Source organism: Balaenoptera physalus (assembly GCF_965194825.1).
Source record: "Balaenoptera physalus genome assembly, chromosome: 1".
NCBI classification, from domain to species: Eukaryota; Metazoa; Chordata; class Mammalia; order Artiodactyla; family Balaenopteridae; genus Balaenoptera; species Balaenoptera physalus.
Window position 1 is genome coordinate 165,752,739 of NC_138882.1, and position 21,104 is coordinate 165,773,842.

The 21,104-nt window shown below is 45.6% G+C and overlaps 2 protein-coding genes across 9 annotated transcripts in view; both read left to right on the plus strand.

The window, feature by feature from the left end:
• Positions 1-4,154, plus strand: part of INPP5B (inositol polyphosphate-5-phosphatase B) — a 43,594-nt gene extending 39,440 nt beyond the window's left edge. Inside the window, 4 exon segments of the mRNA XM_082421893.1 lie at positions 1,142-1,226; positions 1,599-1,726; positions 2,950-3,061; positions 3,307-4,154. Coding sequence (XP_082278019.1) covers positions 1,142-1,226; positions 1,599-1,726; positions 2,950-3,061; positions 3,307-3,422 — 441 coding nt within the window. The 3' untranslated portion in view covers positions 3,423-4,154.
• Positions 1-21,104, plus strand: part of MTF1 (metal regulatory transcription factor 1) — a 45,250-nt gene that overhangs the window by 678 nt on the left and 23,468 nt on the right. The window contains exons 1-3 of one of the 8 annotated variants that reach the window (XM_082421973.1): positions 5,455-5,649; positions 6,010-6,274; positions 7,428-7,886. In XM_082421973.1, coding sequence (XP_082278099.1) covers positions 7,479-7,886 — 408 coding nt within the window. In that variant the 5' untranslated portion in view covers positions 5,455-5,649; positions 6,010-6,274; positions 7,428-7,478. Of the gene's footprint in view, positions 1-4,222; positions 5,102-5,449; positions 5,650-6,009; positions 6,275-7,427; positions 7,887-21,104 lie in introns of those variants that run through there. The other 7 variants (XM_082421975.1, XM_082421979.1, XM_082421978.1 and 4 more) reach the window with 7 other exon arrangements.

Here is a 21,104-nt window from a genome sequence, read left to right on the forward strand (position 1 = left end):
ATGTCCCAAACACTGTTCTAAGTGTTTTACAGCACTACCTCATTTAGTTCTCACAGTAGTACTCAGATGAGGAAACAGATTCCCAGAAATGTTAAGTAACTTGATCAGGGTCCCAAAGCTGATAGATGGGCAGGATTGGGATTTGAACCCAGGGAGTCTATAGAAGTCACATTCTTCTTTTTTTTTTTTTTTTTTTTTCCCATTTATTTATTTTTGGCTGCGTTGGGTCTTCATTGCTGCGCTTGGGCTTTCTCTAGTTGCGGCAAGTGGGGGCTACTGTTTGTTGCGGTGTGTGGGCTTCTCATGATGGTGGCTTCTCTTGTTGTGAAGCACGGGCTCTAGGTGCACAGGCTTCAGTAGTTGTGGCTCGCGGGCTCTAGAGTGCAGGCTCAGTAGTTGTGGCGCACGGGCTTAGTTGCTCTGCGGCATGTGGCATCTTCCCGGACCAGGGCTCGAACCCGTGTCCCCTGCACTGGCAGGCAGATCCTTAACCACTGCACCACCAGGGAAGTCCAAAGTCACATTCTTAAGGACTATGCTAGTCTACCTTCTCTACAGAGCTCCTTTCAGGTGTAACTTTTGAGCAATACTTATAATATTGTTATTGTTCACGGTTATAGGACATTAAGTTATTTTATAAAACAAACAAGTATAAGGGATCCTAGGACTCATAGAAATACCTTTATTGCCATAATCTCGTTTTCTCAAAGCACTGAGGTGCCTTGTTAACCTTCTCCATCTTATAAATGATATATTTTCTTCAGTTTTTTCTCTTTCTGGTCAATACCTCCATAACACTGCAGGAAACGTAGCTACTTTAAAGGTTTCCCTTCGGTTGGATCACCAGGGATCAAACCCACACCCCCTGCAGTGGAAACGCGGCGTCCTAACCACTGGACCACCAGGGAATTCTCTTATAATAGATGTCTTGTGCTCAAGACCTATTGTGGGAGCATGGCTGGGAAGGCCTGCAAGATGAATTAGCCACATCAGCCTACATCACATTGTCTACTGGGGTGATTCAAAGGCCTCACCATGCTGCCCCCTTTTGTACCCTGCTGGTGATTATATTTCTAGGTCAGGAAATCAGTGCTGCTTTTCTGAAAATAGAATTATTTTGTGACTTTCTTCCCTTTTCCAGGAAGATCTGTTTCAGCAGCCAGGCCTGAGGTTGGAATTTGAGCATATCAGGGACTGTTTGGATAGTGGAATGATTGATAATCTCTGTATCCTTCAGATGTTTATGCACGCACGCGTGTATGTGTTTGTGAATATGAGAAAGAGAGGTGAGCAAAAGGAAAGGATGATATTTTAAGGCTCAAAGTCAGATATTGTGTCCTCAGCTGTTATGTTTTTCTTACTTAAAGTTTGTATAGAGAAGACTTTACAACTTTAAGCAACCAATATAGCAGGAATTCAGGAGGGCCCGGCGAAGCTGACAGGCAGCTTGGCCCCTTCAAGATGTCAGCCCGGCATCCTAGCTCCAAGCAGAGAGCCTGGCTGGGCAGGCATCACTCTGGCACATGCTGGCTCCTGGGGCTCTTCCTAACCATGACCATGGCAGCGGCATCCCCTGTTCCTTAACGATGGGCCCAAAGCTGCTAGCAATCACTCCGTAGCCGAAGCCCTGCTGCTTTTCCTGGAGAGCCTGCCAGAGCCCGTCATCTGTTACAGCGTCTACCACAACTGCTTGGAGTGTTCTGGCAACCTCACAGCAAGTAAACAGGTGAGGGGAGGCGTGGAGCATCGGCGTGTTCATGTTGCAGCCCCGGGTCTCATGGGACACGAGGGAACAAAGTGGGCACCATCCCCCAAATGCAGTGTCTTAGAGAAACTCGACTCCAAGTCCTTCCTTCCCAAACCCGTTCTTCCCCTCATGTCCCTTTTCCTTTTAACGGCATCACCTTAATTCCAGTGACTCAACCCAGAAACCTGAGTCATTTCTGACTCCCCCTGTCTTCACCTCCCACACGCTCGGTCCCCTTGCTCTGTCACTTGTCTTCTTTCTTCCATTCTAGTTCCGCTTTCCTTGGTTCAGGACCCTGCATTCATGCTCTCCCTCTGCTGATTTGTTTTACGTACTGCCATTAGATTTTGGGTTCTAAAGCTCTTGTCATGTCGCTGTTGGTCAGAAATGCTCTCCATTGCCAGTTAAGGATTTCCTTAAACAAATGTTCGGGACTTTTTATGATCTAGTCTAGTCATTCACATATGTAACCTGCCGTGGCAGAATAATCTAGAAAACATGCTAACAATACATGATCCAGAGCCTTACCCCCCACCTCCACTGAATCAAAATCTCTCTCTTCTTTTTTTTTTTTTTTTGGCTGTTCCACTTGGCATGCGAGATCTTAGTTCTCCGACCAGGGATCGAACCCGCGCCCCCTGCGGTGGAAGCGCGGAGTCTTAACCACTGGACTGCCAGGGAGGTTCCTCAAAATCTCTTTTGGGATATATTTTGTACAGGCTTCCCAACCGATTCTGAAATGCAGATAGCGAGAGTACTCACTGAATTCTAGCCTGATCAGCCCTTCCAAGCTTAGGGCCTGTTCAAACAGTTGTGCTCCTGCCAAAATAGACTTCTCACGATGTGTTCTCTCTTCTTATCTCACTGTTTTCCTTACCTTGCCTTTTTCTACACTTTCGTTTGCCCTAAATGCCCTAGTCCTTACCTCTGCAAGTGCCATCTTCTCTTCTATTCAAGACGCAACTAAAATGTTTTCGGTTCTCTTAAGTCTTTTGAGAACGCGCAGTTAGAAGTTTGACCTCTAAATTCATGTAACGCTTGATCTATGCTTCTGTTTTGGCACCTGTGACAAGTGATCAAGGTTTTCAGTGTACAGTCTTACTACTCATGTACCCGATCATGTACTCAGTTCCTGGAATATAGCAGGCACTTGAGAAACGATTGAATGAACGAAAAGACAATCCCAGTTCTCCCTGTTTCAGGTCATTGCTACCCTTCCCGCGTGCCACAGAAATGTCTTCATCTACTTGATGGCGTTTTTGCAAGAACTGCTGAAAAATTCAGCAAAAAATCATTTGGATGGTAATATTCTAGGTAAGCTGCCAAGTGTGTGTGGAAAGCATGTCTGCAAACTGACTCATTAAGAGAAATGTGGTTGAGGAAGGTCCCAAGTCCACTGCAGTAGAACTAAAATCTCAAGCTCTGGGCAAAGTTTACCCTCGAATAGTTATTTTAAAGCAGAAAATACTGCTTTGGGGCACCCCTCCCCACTCCTAAGAACATGAGAGTAAGTAGTACTTCTTTTGCTGAATCATATGTTTTCTGGGTTTTTCATACAGCTAGCATATTTGGTAGCTTACTGCTTCGAAACCCAGCTGGTCACCAAAAGCTTGAAGTGGCAGAGAAGAAGAAGGCTCAAGAATTTATTCACCAGTTCCTCTGCAACTCACCCTGAGCCTGTCCATCTCCTCTCCTATTCTGCCTGAGGCAGCCAATTACCAGCCCCACCTGTTTCAGCTCCAGAGCTGCCCTAAGAGCACGTGAGCCCACTGGGATGCCAGAGTGGCAGCTGCCTGTTTCCTGAGCCCAGACTGCCCTCCCCACCATGACTGTCACACTCAATGCTGCTGCGAGTTGTGAAGACATGACGGGAAATCCACCACAATAAAACTGACATTCAGCGTTCAAATTTAGTTATTTAACAGATAGATCTATTTTTTTTTTTTAATGTTTAAACAACTGTACTTCTTGTGCTCACTCAACCTGCCTCCAGGGCATATAGTGCCTTCCCTGTAGCTTGGGCCGGGCTCCCCATGATCAGATATTTGAACAAACTTTGGAGTCCTGAAGGATGAATGAGTTGGACGGCAAGAATGCAAATGGAAGCTGCTGGATAAAGAGGCCACAGCCACCCCAGATGCTTCCAGCTCTCTGTCTGAGGACATGTGTTTACACATATTGCAAACCCTACCCCCCTTCCCACTCAGATACGGCTCAACAACTCTGGAGCTGGCCACTCAGCCTCCGAGGGCAATGCAGTGGCTTGAAAATGAAAATATTGAAGAAATTGGTGTTCTGGTGAAACAAGTGGAATTTTCTGGGCCAGCAAATCCTCCAAACTGTATATAATGCATCCCCTCTCTTATATGTGTAATATATTTTAATGATAAATGTATTTTTAACAGTGGTTGGTTGCTTTTATCTTTTAAGAAATGGCAGCTCTCAGCAGCTGGACATTTGTGGCTTAAGCACTGGGGCAGGGTGGTCCCTGGTGGTCCAGTGGTTAAGAATCCGCCTTCCAACGCAGGGAACGCGGGTTCAATCCCTAGTCGGGGAACTAAAGTCCCACATGCCACGGGGCAACTAAGCATGCGCGCCGCAACTACTGAGCCCGCGCGCTCTGGAGCCCGCATGCCGCAACTAGAGAGAAGCCCGTGCACCGCAACGAAGAGCCCGCTCGTCACAACAAAGATCCCATGCACCACAACTAAGGCCCGACGCAGCCAAATAAATAAAATAAAATAAATTTTAAAAAAAAGCACTGGGGCAGCTGATCAGGGGCCAGAGAGATATTTGCCTGGCAGTCTGGTGATAACAGCCACTATTTACCTTTTTCAAGCAAGAGATAGTACAGGCATGGCCCCAACCCCTTGACCCCTGATCTAGTTTCTGAGGATTGTCCCACTTTGAATATTCTAGAGAAATAGCTTATGGGGGAAATGGCAGCGGCTGCTAAGAGGTTCTGACAGCTAGATATTTACAAGTCAGGAGCAGAGTAAAGGCACATACAAAATCGCTTCTTGGATCACCACTACTCCTTGGCAGTGTAAGTGATTTAGATACCGGCCGGTAGGATGACAATGTGAACGGTTAAAGAAAGAATGGCCAGTAGGTGGCGTTGCCTGGCCCGGGCACGAGTTCCATGGAAGCCGACAGTCCTCTGCAGGGGAAAAAGCCGGGAGAGACGGCCTCGGCAGGGGTGTGAGGAAGAAGGGAGTTGGGCGTCTTAAGCGAGGCTGTGAAGCGGGGAAGAGGTGGTGGCGTCCTCCGGCCAGGCTTGGAATACTCCCCATTTCTGCCATTTGGGTCCAATCTTCCTTTCTGGGACCCTCCTGCCCATATTAACTTTGTTAGGTGAGGAGGGGAAGCTGGGGCCACAAGGAGAAACCCGGAATGTCACAGCCTTCCAGGCTTCCCCCTTGCGGTCCGGGTACGAATTCGGCAGCTAACTGGGGTCCTTCCCGTTGCGGTTGTGGCTGCTAAGGTGAGGGGAGCGCAAGCCGGGCTGGGGCTACTTTGGATTAGTGGCCGGGGTTCTGATCACTCTTCCTTGCCTCTGGTGCCTCTAGAGCCGAGCCCCGACTCCCAGCAGGCAACTCCCCACCCCGCCCCCAGGCGGAGGACTACGCGGGCGCTGCCCCGCGCTGGACGAACTCGTGGCCCGGGAGGTCTCCTTGGTGCCCACCCCGTCCCGCCCCTTCCGCTCGCCAATTGGAGGCTCGAGCTCAGCCCCCACACCGACTAGACCAACCAGAAGCGTCAGGGAGAGGCGGTGCCAGTATCTCCTCCTTCCTCCGGAAAGCGGAAGCGGAAGTGACGTTCAGGGAAGGTGGGGGCAATCATGGTGCCGCTGGGGAGGGGAGAAGCTGCTGCCGCCGCCGCCGTTGCCGGGAGCCGCGGAGGTAAAAGGCGAAATCAGACGCGGCCTGGGCTGGGGACCTCCCGGGGGGCGCGGGACTTAGGCTCCCTCCTGAAGCATTTTCCAGTAGGGACCCCAGACCGGTCACCATAGGGACCCCACCCCTCCTCCGTTTCCATGGGGATGGGTATCCAGCCCCCCTCCCCTGTTTCCATGGAGATCCGGACCCTGCCCCTCTTCGCCCGGCTTGGAGCCCCCCAGCCTGACTTCGGGGTTTTCCGTGTAGCCCTGGACTGGGGACTATCCCAGACAGGTTCCTTCTCCCAGCCTCCTTTCAACGGTGCTCCGTTTGTATTTCTCGTTTGCCACCCTCAAACCTCCTGGTCTTGTTTGTTCCGGACAGTTGGTCTCCGCGTTGCCGCCTGTGGTGCTGGGGCAGCCCAGTGGGGCCCCCGGTGCTCTTATCTCTCCTCTCAGATGCAGCGAAATGTGCATCTACCGGGTTGCGTAAGCCAGAGCAAGGGGTCGGGCCGGTTCCTCCCGGCTCAGATCCCTTGGCCTGTCTCTGGTAACTACCACTCTGTCTAGCCGCCCTACCGAGTAAAGGTTCACTTTCTAATCCGGAGCAGAAGAGAAAGATAAGTGCAAAGCCAGACTGAAAACTAAAAGTGATTATTTTTAAATTCTCTGTTATGTCTGCCAGACCCGCGTTTGTAGAACCTGTGTGTTTACAGGTAGAAGAAGAATCACTATTCCAGAACAGGAAAACTTCAAATTTGTTATTTTTCCCAAGAGAGTTTATCTTTCCAAGAGAGTATATCTGCAGGTCTTTCATTCATTTAACTGACATATCCTGAACTCCTCGTGTCAGTGTACTGTGCTAGGGGCAGTAGAAACAAAAGTAAGACTCATCATTCCCTCATTGCAGAGCGCACACTCTAAAGCATAGCTTCTAGTGGACATCAGATTGTTTTAGGAGATAAAGAGATAAAGTGATCTTCATTAGATATGCCTGATTAGGGATTAGCCCCACTACCCAGAAGCTGAAACATCTGTTCTCGGAAGGAGGGAACAAATTCACACTTGATTCCTCTACTGTTGTCAGACATTGTGCTTTAACATACATTATGTCTTTTACTCTGCACAGCAATTTCCTGAGAACAGGAATTACCAGTTCCACCTTACATATGAGAAAAGTGAGGCACAGAAAGTTACCCAAGTAGTATGTAGTGAAGCCGGGATTTGTGGGTAGGTGACCCTGCCTCCAAAGCCCTACTCCTTCCAGCATAGACTTACTGCCTCATGGTCTGATTTGGGGGATATTTAGGTGGAGTTCCCTTACTTTAAGATTTATAGCAACTCAGCCTTGAAACAGTTTGCCCCTATTTCCCCTTAAGTGTTTTGACCAACCTTCACAGTGTTTGGCAGTAAGGCACATTTGGAAGGTCTTATAAGCTGCTACTTATTACTTCCATTTTTTATTTTTATTTTTATTTAAAATTCTTTTTGGCCGTGCTAAGTGGCTTGCCTGATCTTAGTTCCCCGACCAGGGATTGAACCTGGGCCCTCAACAGTGAAAGCGTGGAGTCCTAACCACTGGACCGCCAGGGAATTCCCATTACTTCAATTTATTAAAAAAGACATTGTTTTTCCTTCAAAATGACTTGATGGGTTTAAACTTAAAAAAAAAAGTCCCAAGGAAGATGTTTTTCATTTACTTTGTCCTGCTCTTGAAACAAGAGGAAAAAACAGCCCTGTGATTGCTGAGGAGGTCCCTGGGTCCTATGGTATGGCTCTGACTCTGGCTTTGTTCTGTTGCAGACAGGTCACTACCTTTCCATTTCTCACAATTGGGCTGAGCACGACTGAACCATGGGGGAACACAGTCCAGACGACAGCATCAGCTACTTTGAGGTAGAGGAAGATGAGCTGACCCCCGATGACAAGATGCTCAGGTTTGTGGATAAGAATGGACTGGTGCCTTCCTCATCTGGAACTGTTTATGATAGGACAACTGTTCTTATCGAGCAGGATCCTGGCACTTTGGAAGACGACGATGACGACGGACAGTGCGGAGAACACTTGCCTTTTCTAGTGGGGGGTGAAGAGGGCTTTCATCTAATAGATCATGAAGCAATGTCCCAGGGTTATGTGCAACACATTATCTCACCAGATCAGATTCATTTAACAATAAACCCTGGTTCCACGCCCATGCCAAGAAATATCGAAGGTGCAACCCTCACACTGCAGTCGGAATGTCCAGAAACGAAACGTAAAGAAGTAAGTAAAGCAGTGGGTGAAGGCCCAGTTTGGCTTTGGGGGAAGTCCTTACACAACTCTTATCAGCAGTTTCAGCCAGGGAGTATAGGAGCCCCTGGAATTAGGACCTACAATGGCTTTCCTTACTGTATATGCTTCATGTTTTTTGTTGTGACTGATTTCTGGAAATTTTGGTGTGTATGGCCGCATTGAAATCTGGGAAAACTAAATTGCAAATTTCTTCCCCAGATCATAAATCAAATAGACACTTCACTGAGGTAAATCCATGTCTCTGATGTGGAAATAACTGGATTCGGCTTATCTCTGAGTTGTGTAAAGATGACTTGTTTTGGAGAGATGAGTATTTGCTGGACTATACTTTATTAGTGAAAGTTTAATGGATAATAAAGGCTAGCTTTCTTTTTTTAAAATTAATTAATTTTTATTTTTGGCTGAGTTGGGTCTTTGTTGCTGCATGTGGGCTGTGTGCAGGCTTTCTCTAGTTGCAGCGAGCGGGGGCTACTCTTCGTTGCAGTGCTCAGGCTTCTCATTGCGGTGGCTTCTCTTGTTGTGGAGAACGGGCTCTAGGCACGTGGGCTTCAGTAGTTGTGGCACTCGGGCTCAGTAGTTGTGGCTCGCAGGCTCTAGAGTGCAGGCTCAGTAGTTGTGGTGCACGGGCTTAGTTGCTCCGCGGCATGTGGGATCTTCCCGGACCAGGGCTCGAACCTGTGTCCCCTGCGTTGGCAGGCAGATTCTTAACCACTGCGCCACCAGGAAAGCCCAAGGCTAGCTTTCTTTTGTAAGAAACTCGGGCAGGAGGCAGTAAATGAGAGCAGATTATCTAAAAGAAGTTTTCGTGCTCATATTTAGCTAATGTGCGTAAGGTAACACGTATTACAATGTTTCGAAAACTGTAAAGCATTGTACAGATTGTACTAAGGGTGATAATTAGCAGAGTAAAAGATGTGGTTTAAAGGTAGTGATATACATTATCCGGGAGCTAATTGCGGGTCAACTAGGAAAAAAACCGATCCCTGGTAGTTGCAATGCCAGGGACTAAATGTAAGATGTTACCAAACAGCCACTGGGTAAATTGTTTAGCAGAATATTTTTCTCTTTTGCTGTAATTCAGGTCTTGAAACGGGAGAATCGTTTTTTTCGTGGCATTTGGTTTTCCTTTGCTAGCCTTGGAACCTCAGAGCTGGAAGGAACCCTAGTGAGACCATCTTGTCTTACCTCCCACCTCATGCAGGGATCTCTCTGCAGCATCTCCGACACCAATGCCTCTGGTCTCTGCTTGAACACTTACAGAACGACGAGAGCACAGTGTTTCACAGTCCAGCCTAATACAGAGTTTCTTGGCCAGCTCTGATTGTTAGAAAGCTTTTGCTCGTATGCAGCCAAAATCTGCCTGCCTACAGCTGCTGCCCACTGGTCCCAGTGCTTCCTTTCTTCTTTTTTTAAAAATTTATTTATTTTATTTTTGACTGCGTTGGGTCTTTGTTGTTGCACGCGGGCTTTCTCTAGTTGTGGCGAGCAGGGGCTACTCTTCGTTGTGGTGCGCGGGCTTCTCATTGCAGTGGCTTCTCTTGTTGCGGAGCATGGGCTCTAGGTGCATGGGCTTCAGTAGTTGTGGCTCACGGGCTCTAGAGCATAGGCTCAGTAGTTGTGGCGCACGGGCTCAGTTGCTCCGCGGCATGTGGGATCTTTCCAGATCAGGGCTCGAACCTGTGTCCCCTGCATTAGCAGGCAGATTCTTAACCACTGCGCCACCAGGCAAGCCCCCAGTGCTTCCTTTCTGAGCAGCAAGCTAAACCTTCCTCCCACCCGACAACCCCTCAGGTAATTGAAGATCATGGGTTTCTCTACATCTTTTCCTGTGCCGGCTCGACATCTCCATTTACTTAAATGTTCCTCTTACGACATTTTCCTCTAGTTTCTCATCAGCCTGGTCACCTTTGATTGTACAAGTTCCAGTTTTCCAAAGTCCTTAAAATTTGTAATTGAGCACAGTCTCACAAGTGTGAGTCAACTGGCACTGAGTACTGTGCGACTCTTTATCTCTTCATCTGGACACTGTACTACAATTGTGATATGGTCTGTATTTTATTAGCAACAACATCCTACTGTTAGCTGGCACTTGGAAATCTCTAGAATGGTGTTTCTTAGCTGGGGGTAGTTTTGTCCCCCAGGAGACACATTTGGCAATATCTGAAGACATTTTTGGTTGTCGCACTGGGGAAGTGCTACTGGAATCTAGTGGGTAGAGCCCAAAGGTCTGTAAAATATCTACAGTGCACGGGACAGCTCCCTACAACACATAAATAATTGTCTGGCCCCAAATGTCCGTTAGCTGTATTCCAATAAAATTTTACTTACAAAACAGGCAGTGGGCTACCCTGACTACCCTTAGTCTAGAACATAGGGAGTTGTAGCAGAGAAGGATGGAAATACAGCAGAGATTCAGACATGGAAGGCAGTGACAGCATGCAGAGGGACCTGGACTGTATTCTGGAAATACATTGAAGGTGTCTGAGCCAAGGAGTGATGTGGTTAGAGTGGTATTTTAGAAAGGTTGCTCTGGTAGCCGTGGCAGCTTGATTGCCTGGTTAGGAGATAGTTGCAGTTTAGGTTTGGGGTTTCCTTTGAGTCTGATGAAGGATGGTGTGGAAAGAATCCAGAGCTTTTGTTGAAGTATAAGAGAACTTGGTATATTATTGGAGTTTGAAGAACGAGCCATGAATTGGGTCTGACTCAAAGGATTCATCCGTTTTTCCAAGCGTGTTGAGTTTCTTCTGTCTCTTAGCACAGGGGCCACATGGGTGACTGATGGAGCTTCCGATCTCAGTAGTGAGTTAAGTAGTTCAAGTCCACTGTGATAGGTACTTTGAGGCTCATTCAGAGTGCTCTGTGCCTGCTGAGGAGAAAGCGGCCGACTCTCCTGTCCCCCTCGCCCTCCATGAATGATGATTCCACAACAGGAATCAAGAAGACAGGAAGAGGAGAATGTTTGATGGGGAAATTGATGAGATGGTCGGAGTATAATGAATGTATAGTCCTTGGGGAAGAGCAACGTGAACAAGTTGAGAAGCCCTTTGGAAATGTGGACCTGAAGTCGAGGAAGTGGCTGGGGATTAGAATTGCGGATCCATGAAGGAGCAGTAGTTCAAACTGTGGGCAAATAACCCAAGGGAGAAGTAAGAATTGTTCTGAGAATTGAAGGGTTGGAAAGAGAAAGAGGAACCAGAGTTCCCATAGTCCCAGGGTTGGGTGGAACGCAGTGCTGTGGAAGCTGAGGGAAGAGAGATTTAAGAAGTGTGAATATTCCCTTGTGACCCTGCAGAGGGATTGAGGGGCCGAAGAGGAGCCATTAGTTCTGCTGCTTGTGCAGTTGATCACCTCATGGGAAGACTTGCGCTAGAGCGCTGGAGGCTGAAGCCAGATGTCCAGCGATGGAGAAGTGAGTGGGCAGTGAGGAAACAGGAGGCAGGAAGCATCAACTTTTTCTTTTCTTTTTCTAATAGGGTAGTGGGAGGAAGAAGAGTGATGAGGCGGTAGTAAGTCAAGGGGACTGGATCATTTTTTTAGCAGAGGAAATTTGAACATGGCTTAGGGCCTAAACTTTGGGCCATCCTCAGTTAATGATTACTATGTGAGAGAGTGTTTCAAGAGCAGATGTTTGGGAAACATAAAGTTAAATCAAGACAGAGATTTGCTTATTAGTATGGGATTTCTCAAGAGCTTTTGATAATAACTAAGAAGGAAGGACATGCAGAATTCTCCAAATATTTTGAACTTGGGAAACCATTTTTCAGGTCTTATTTCCACGGTCAGTGTTTTGTGGAACACATCTTGGGAAATGCCGATCTAGGCAGAAAAGGAGGAGATGGTAGAGAAGTAATGATTATGCAGTCAGTGATATGAGCTGTCACTTTCCCACTTCGTCCTACTTGCAAGCCTGGTTTACCACTCATGTCTTCTGATCCTTGATAATCATGTAATAGGACAAGGTCAAGGGCACATGTAAGCACCTTGTTCAGTCTACTGTGGATTTAGCTCACTCTACTTTCCTGTCACCACATTTTCCCATTCTATCCATGAGACCTACACGGAAGATTCTAGAAACTATTTTTGAAATCATTAGTTGCAGGGTTGGTTGGGGATTGAGGGAGAAGCAGCAGTGGCTTTCAGCCTTTGAAAATTTTGCTAAATGACCAGGCATTCTGGAGACTCGCCTTCCTGAAGCACCATCTTAACCGTAGCTTTTGTTTTAACAGAGATGTAGCTTTTGTTTTAACAGAGGTGTTATTTTATTTTATTTTTTGGCATTTAAATCCATTTAATTGGCCTGAAGAGGCCAGTGTTTATGACTATTTGATAACACTCTTCATGATTTCTTTACATTGCCCGACCCCCACCTTTAAAGAAAACCCAGAAAAACAAAAACTTGGTCTTTTCTCCATCTCTACGCCCAGGTGTTACTCTTGAGAAATCAGATCATTTGATAACTAGTTAAGTCTTCTTGGCTTCCGAAGCAGCTTATTTTCAGAGTCAGATTTTAGCTTGATTTTCCTGTTTACCCTTGATTGTTCCATTGTTTCCTATAGTGTGTGGTTGGCTTACCTATTACTTCATTTTTTTCCCTCGTGCTTGTCTTGTGCAAAAATAAACCAACCAGAACCTTGCTACAGGTGCTGTCTTCTCCTTCCGCAGGGCCACTGGTCATTCCCATTCAAATTGCACATGTCTTATTCTTGAACTTGCTACTTTACTACTGTCTGCCTGTTGATTTGGTAGCTTTGAAAACTCTCAAATCAAAACATTGTCATTTTGCTGAGGATCAGCATTCTTTTTTTTTTTTAATTAATTTATTTATGGCTGCATTGGGTCTTCATTGCAGTGCGTGGGCTTCTCATTGCGGTAACTTCTTGTTGTGCAGCACGGGCTCTAGGCGTGTGGGCTTCAGTAGTTGTGGCACTCGGGCTTCAGTAGTTGTGGCTTGTGGGCTTAGTTGCTCCGTGGCATGTGGGATCTTCCCAGACCAGGGTTCGAACCCATGTCTTCTGCCTTGGCAGGAGGATTCTTAACCACTGCGCCACCAGGGAAGTCCAGGATCAGCATTCTTAAGCATTGCTCTTTTAAAACCTTTCTACTCAGCTGTATTTCTAAGGAGCTGTATTTCCTTTAGTCAGTTCATGCAGTCGATGGTTTCCCAAACTTTCTTGCATCTGTGCCCTTCCTGAGACCTTTCCAGGACTGTTAGGTTATCTGTTCATCTACCTCTGTCTGAACCACATCGGTGAACATAACGTTCCCCCCCTGCCCCACCAACTGATCTTGCACTTTTCTGCTGCATGGTTGGCCAAGAAGTGTGAAGAAGCCCAGGAATCACATACCAAATATGCTCTTCATGATGCATCAGAGTATTCCAGTGTATTGATTGGGAGAGAATAGCTTTTTCTACCAAGAAGCACAGTTACAGTGATGCTTTATGAATTAGGCTGCTTGCTACGTTGGTCAGTGACATTCCAAGGGGTCTGGTTTTTTTAGTGTGACAAATTTTAAGTATAAAAATAAGGGGGAAAATTTGACTCCAGTGTTTCACAGCCTTTTTGCAACGTGCCCTTTACCTTGGGAGACCCAGTTCCAATCTCATTCCTCATTATCAATCCCTCAGGCAGTGGAAGGATCCACTCAGACAAACCAGGTTGTTGCTGACTCTGCAGAGGGGACCCACCCACTTTTAGTCTTTGCACACAGTGATTATATTCCTTTACAGGTTCCCTTCTGAATACCCACGGAATTGCCCTTCAGAACTAGGACAGAGACTGTTTCTGCTTGAAATGCTAGTGTTAAGGATCCATTCATTCTTTCCACAAGCTTTTGCTTATTGAGTATCTACATTTGTCAAATACCAGGAAGAACAAAGAAATAATCCGTGCACTGAGGGACTCTAGGGGAGTCTAGAAGGGAGACCGCTAGAGGCTGTACGTGCGAGGTTCGGTAGGAAACCAGGGCTGGAAGCATTTTCTGTTTACCAGCAGACAAGCCATTTGAGCGCTGTCCCCTGCATGCCTGCATGTGTGTCACATACCTCTGTGCAGCATTCAGCATTTCCATCACTGAGGCCCACTGGCTTGGAAAAGGGACAAGGGTGGTTTTATGTTCATACTAGTTTTCCAGCATAATGCTGCAGGAATAACAGTTCTCGGATTTACATTTTACATAGGCTGTACCTGTTGAGTATTGCTAAAATTTCGCTGTGGTAGGACATTGGAGAAAGAATCCAAATGTTAATGTTTTTCTCTTATTTAAATCAAGCTTATTCTTAAAATTGTTTCTTCTGTGATGTGCGCAGGGATAATTTAGACCTAGGTTCCGTCTTTGTTCTGGTATATACAGTGTGGCCTTGGGTAAGCTGCTCTGTTTCCCCTTTTGTAAAATTGAAATGAAAATATCCCGTTGCGTTTCGTGACGTTGAACTGAGATTTATTCATTTATAAATATATAACGGGATGCATAAAACATTTAGCATAGTGTCTGGTGCATGGTGGTTTGGTCTGGTTTGGTGAATGTTCATTTACTTTCTCTTCCTTGTAGGCCCACATAGTTCTTGAAGGAGGTATGGAAGGAGGTATTCTGTTAAAGAAAAGGTTAAAACTGTCTTTGTTAGGAACTCTTTGGGAAGCATTTTCTCCTAAAACAGGGTTATAAATTGTGTTTGGGTTCCCTGGAACCCAGTGACCCCTAATTTGCTGAACTGTCATATTAATACAGCTGTGGAATGTGACCCACCATTTTGAACCGTGTTTTACAAGGGGAACACGTTGGTAGTTCTGCTGGAGGGGTTCTAGGTGCAGCCGTTGCCACAGGTAACCTTCCACGCTCATGCTCTGCTCCCTTGGACTTCTCGGCCTTCCGTAGCAGCAGGTCCCCGAAAGTTACTTCCATGGTGGGCAGTTGGGGCACGAGGCAAAGCTGGGGGCTCTTTTTCAATATTATTCTTAATTTTTTTCAATTGAGGTAAAATTGACATATAACACTATATAACATAATGATTCAGTAATTGTATATATTGCCAAATGATCACCACTGTAAGTCTAGTTACCGTCCATCCCCACGCAGAGTTACAATCTTTTCTTCTCGTGATGAGAAGTTTAAGATCTACTCTCTCAGCAACTTTCAAATATACAATACAGTATTATTAACTGTAGTTACCGTGCTGTACATTACATTCCCATGACTTACTTACTTCATAAGCTGAGGACTCTTACAGCTAAAGAATGAGGGCTCCTGTTAGGCTGGCAGTGACAGTGGCAAGAGGGTTAGATGGTTAGCATCCTGCTGAGTGCCTGCTGTGTACTAGGCACTGTGTTAGGGACTCTGATAGTTTTGTATTTTCATACTAATCTTATAAAATAGGTACTGTTAGCTCTCATTTTACAGATGAGAAAACGGAGGCTTAGAAACATACAACTGGCAAGTGGTAGAGCTGAGATCTGAACTGAGGACTTTGTGCTTTTCTATCATACACACCACCTTTGCGAAGACAGAGGAGAATCAGACACTGAAACCCATTAGCCATGAAAAGGGCTGAGAAATGAGGGGCAACAGGATGGATGGCATTAGTTCTGTAAGGGTAAAGGATTGAGGTGTGGGAGCAGCTATGTGAATTCAGCTCTGAGATGGGCAGTGGAGGTCACTGCAGGGCTCTTGCATTTCTACTTCCAGCTCTTTGGTTGCACATTATGGAGTGGGAGAAAGGAGATCACTGCCAGTGTGGAAACAGAGTTGGTACTGGGGCGAGGGATGGGAAGTCCCTAGTGATGGGAAGGAAAGGGCAGCTCCTACAGCTGTAGCAGCCAAGCCAATCATTTATTTATAAGAATGTTCAGATGCTGGGTGCTCACAATCAGAAGCTCCCTTTGCTTATTGAGAGTGGCGCTGTTAGTGTGCGTAGGATCTAGTTCTCTCGGACTCATTTCTCTTTCCTCCAGCAGAAACCCAGCCTTTTTTCTCTTCTGAATTTTTTTAAGCTTTTGTCTCCTAGAGTTCCAGTGTTTTTCTCATTTTTGCTTCTCTCATTCACCTTTCCTCCTCTGATCCTGTTGACTTAACAAGGCAGTCATCCTTGTTAAATACTTCTCTATTCTAGAACTACTCAGAACACTTTATGAATCAACATCAGTTCTCTGAAAGCTCATGCCTCCTGCCCATTCCTAGCATTAGACCTGGTCCATCCTCAGTGAGCCCAAACTGTGCTGTCTCTGAGCTCCTTAACTTCATAATCGACAGCCGTTTAAGTGATGCAGTGCTCTAACTCATTTGGAGAAACGTGTTTTCCAATGGAATCTTTGGTGACATTATGTTCATATTACAGATACTTTAGTTAATTTCAATAGGCCAATTTATTATGTGTCACCTCTCCCTCAAGTTCTTTAAATTTAGCTTGGGTATCACCTCCTTCGAGAAGCTTTTCTTAGTCATCCCCAAGTTTAAGTTTTTTGTAGTTTTTTTTTTCTAAGTTTTTCTCTATATTCTAGTATCCATACAACTTCTCATACCATATTGTTCTTGTCTGTTTGAATTGCCTCTTGACTTTGAACTCCTTGAGAGCAGGGGCCATTTTTTCTCTATCCCTAGCACCTGGGAGAAAATAATCCCTGGAACAAGGTTTATCATGCATGTATGCATTCAGAAAACATTAACTGTATTTAAGTGTACCAAATGTTGCAACATCTCCGCTGTGTAACGTGTTTTTTGCAACTTCCTCCTCTGATCCAGTTTGAGGTGGTTTAGTTTTCCCTTTTTGTGAAATTTGGTGCTGTTTAGAAACGATTCTGAAAGACACAGTATAGAGACTTGCATTTACTGCCTTCCTCCAGATGGGGTGAGGTTGCGCGTTTATTCAGCATACTCTTGGGGAGCATTTGCTTTGACAGTCATCTGTCCCCCCCGTTAAATGCAAATACCTTCCCCACTCTTTGTCCTCTCTCCTAACTTTCCCCTCTCTCTCCTCAGCCGTTCCGTGAAAGAGTAGTTATATTCATTGGCCCTAGCTCCTCCCTTTTCCCTGACTTTTCAGCCTGTTACATCCCGGCTTCTGCCCCTACCCCTCCAATGAAGCTAGTCTTGCTGGGGCAGTTCTGACCTTGTGAGTTGGCTGAGTTCAAGAAATGCTTCCTCAGTCACCTCTGCTACATTTGACCTGGTTGACCATCCTCCTTGAAACTCTGTTGCTTTGTCACTTATAGTCCTTGCCACTACTTTCCTCAACACTAAGTCCTGTTGGTTTTGTTTTGTTTGTTCGTTTAGTCATCCATTCCTTCACTCAACAAATCTGAGTTACTTCTCCACGAGGCTAGTTCCTGAGGCTGTTGGCAGTGAACAAGACGGATGTGGTCCTTGCTCTCATGGAGCCTACAGTCCAGCTGGAGAGTAGCCGTTTATTCATTTAACTCCACAAATATCTACTTAGTGCCTCCTGCTTTCCAGCTACTGCTGTGCCTAGATTCCAAACAGATAATCATGTAAATTGTCTACGTGCTTTAAAGAAATACAGGATGCTATGAGAACCTGTAATAAGGGTACCTCTTCTAGTTTGGGGAGAGGGTAGGGATCGGTCAGGGAAGAGGTCCTTGAGGAAGGAACACTTAATGGAAGCTTGAATTGGCCAAGTAAGAAAACCTAGATGGGAGCAGGGGTTGGTAGGGCTGGGAGACAGGGAGGGATAGTTAGTTGCACTTGTTACTTACAAAGTTATCAACTGCTGTAGCGTCTTAAGAATGAAATTCTGCTCTTGTCATTCACCGTTGTCGTAAGCTGTACGACGGAGACATGCAGACTCCTTTATTATAGCATTCATGGGGTCCTGGTTCTTCTTCCTGGTCAGTGATCATTTTGAAATCTCTATCTTGCAGCACCAAAGAGGTTTGTTTTTAGTCTTGATGAAAAATCAGGACATGTGCGTGAGAGGGTAATTAACCATGTACGCTGAGTGGCATAGGTAAATATTATTAGAATTCAGAGAAGGGCACTGTCACATAGATATGGAGTGATAGTGGCGGGCATCGGAGGTAGTGAGGCTTGAATGGAAGAGAGAGACTCAGAAAAGCAGAGAAGAAAGGAACCAGGCATTTCCAGTAGAGAGAAAAGAGAGAGAACAAAGGCAGGCGAGTGGGAATTCAGTGTTGCAGTTAGGGAAGGGGTTACTGTCCCCTGTAGGCCTCGACAGAGCCTGCTTTTGGCCTGGTGACAGAAGAGGACCTAGAAGGACTTTGAATACGAGGCTAGGGAATTGGGACTTAATCATTTGAGCAGAGAGGTAGTACATGTGGGACACTGTTTTAGAATAAATCTGGCAGTGATTGGCTTCAAAGCTAGGCACTGAGACATGAGAATGCCTGGTCAGTAGTTCAGTTCAGCAGATGTTTATGGAGCACGTCCTGTGTGGCATGGGGAAGGGAAAGGGGTGAATGAGTGAGAGAGCGCTTGCCTGGGGAACCTAAAGACATGTGCAAGATCCTATGGGTGGTTGGGCTTTTGAGAGAAGGACAAGGAGCCAGAGGGGAGATGGGCTTTTTTTTTTTTTTTTTAACATCTTTATTGAAGTATAATTGCTTTACAATGGTGTGTTAGTTTCTGCTTTATAACAAAGTGAATCAGCTATACACATACATATATCCCCATAGCTCCTCCCTTTTGCATCTCCCTCCTACCCTCCCTATCCCACCCTTCTAGGTGGTCACAGAGCACTGAGCTGATGTCCCTGTGCTATGCGGCTGCTTCCCAATAGCTATCTATTTTACATTTGGTAGTGTATATAAGTCCATGCCACTCTCTCACTTCGTCCCAGCTTACCCTTTCCCCTCCCCATGTCCTCAAGTCCATTCTCTACATCCGCATCTTTATTCCTGTCCTGCCCCTGGGTTCTTCATAACCTTTTTTTTTTTTTTTAAGATTCCATATATATGTGTTTGCATACGGTATTTGTTTTTCTCTTTCTGACTTACTTCACTTTGTATGACAGACTCTAGGTCCATCCACCTCTCTACAAATAGCTCAATTTCGTTTCTTTTTATGGCTGAGTAATATTCCATTGTATATATGTGCCACATCTTCTTTATCCATTCATCTGTCACTGGACACTTAGGTTGCTTCCATGTCCTGGCTATTGTAAATAGAGCTGCAATGGTCATTGTGGTACATGACTCTTTTTGAATTATGGTTTTCTCAGGGTATATGCCAGTAGTGGGATTGCTGGGTCCTATGGTAGTTCTATTTTTAGTTTTTTAAGGAACCTCCGTACTGTTCTCCATAGTGGCTGTATCAATTTACATTCCCACCAACAGTGCAAGAGGGTTCCCTTTTCTCCACACCCGGGAGATGGGCTTTTGAGAGAAGGACAAGGAGCCAGAGGGGAGATGGGCCCCTCGCTTCCCCACACCAACAGGTTTTCAGGGTTTGGCAAACTGTGGTCCACAGGCCAAATCCATACAGATGCCAGTTTTTGTAGAATGGTTTTCACATTCTTAAGTTATTTTTAAAATCAAAAGAACATTATTTCATGATATATGAAAATGATATGAAATTCACTGTCCATAAATGAAATTGTCCATTGTCCAAAATATGAAATTCAATGAAAGTCAGATTTCATTGTCCATAAATAAAGTTTTTTTGGAGCACAGCCTTGCTTGTCCATCTATATATTGTCTGTGGTTACTGTCACATACAGCAGCGGAGTTTCCTTCTCTGAAACTGAATGTCCTTCCCCCTACCTGAGGCTTTTCCCTCCGCCCAGGCTTTTAAATATCCTTGTGGTCTTCATGTTCCTCCCAGATCCTCAGCTTCTTTCTTCCAGGACACTTCTCCTTCCAGATATGCTCAAGACCTATCTTACTTCAAACAGACAAACAGCACTTCATCAACTCAAAAGTCCACTTGTGCTGCTGCTCTCCACCTCCAGTCTCTATCCCCGCCTTTCGTTATTCACCTTCATCCAGACTTCTGACCTCATCAGTCCCCGCCTTTCGTTATTCACCTTCATCCAGACTTCTGACCTCATCTATCCCCACCTTTCGTTATTCACCTTCATCCAGACTTCTGACCTCATCCATCCCCGCCTTTCATTATTCACCTTCATCCAGACTTCGACCTCATCAGTCCATTAAAACTAGTCTTGCTGAGTCATTGGTGAATTCCTAGCTGCTGGATCCAGTAGTTTCCCCAGTCCTATCTTCCTTGTTTTCTCTGATATTTAACATTTTGATCATTCTCTTTTCCTTGAGACTCTTTATCTTTTGGCTTCTGTGACATCCGTCTCCTTTGCTTCTCTTCCTAATTCCCCAGCCCTGTCTCGCACTCATCCATCAATGGCTTCTCTTCTTTGACCAGTTCCTTAAACACCGGTGACATTCAGGAGCCCGTCTTTTGTCCTTGTAGCCAAGATTTTACTGAGCATCTACTATATGCCAGTCCCTGTATTGAAATACTTTATGCAGATTATTCCTAATTATTACAACAACCCCAAAAAGATCGATTTTGTTTCCTTGTTATATACAGGAAATTGAGACTCAGCTTAAGTAATTTTCCCAAGGTTACACAGTAAGTGGCAGAGCTGCGGCTTGAACCAGCCTGCTTTAGTGTAAAGTAAAGTCAGCTATTATCTGTGTACCAGAGACTCCTGCTGTAGATTTTCTCTTTAGCTTCCAGCCTATATGTCTGTCTACTGGACACTTCTACCTGGCAGCACCTCAAACCCAACTTATCGTCTCTCCCCAACCCCCATCCAGTCCAAAATTGGTATGTGACCATCTCTTTGGTCATCCAGGCCCCAATCACGGGAGTTGATCTTGACTTTGCCTCTCCCTGACTGCTGCCATGCCTCAGCACCCAGTTGTCACTACAGCCACTCATTTCTCCCCTTTTAATTTCTCTGCAATTCATCTCTCATGATGTCCACTATCACTTCCCTAGTTCAGATTCTTCTCATCTCTATCTTGGACTATTGTCTCCCTTCTCTTAATCTCTACCCCTTCTTCTATTCTCTTAGCCTTCCAGTCTGTCTTCCGTAGCTTCCAGAATGATCTTTTCTAAACCCCACATCTGATTGTGTTGCTATCTTGGTTAAAACCTACTGATGGCTCCCATTGTCCTATTCGTCTACTCTATAGCTTAACTAAGGAGGCTTCACCTTATTTTTCTAGATTCTTTTTCCAGTCTCTTGCCTACTCAGGTGTG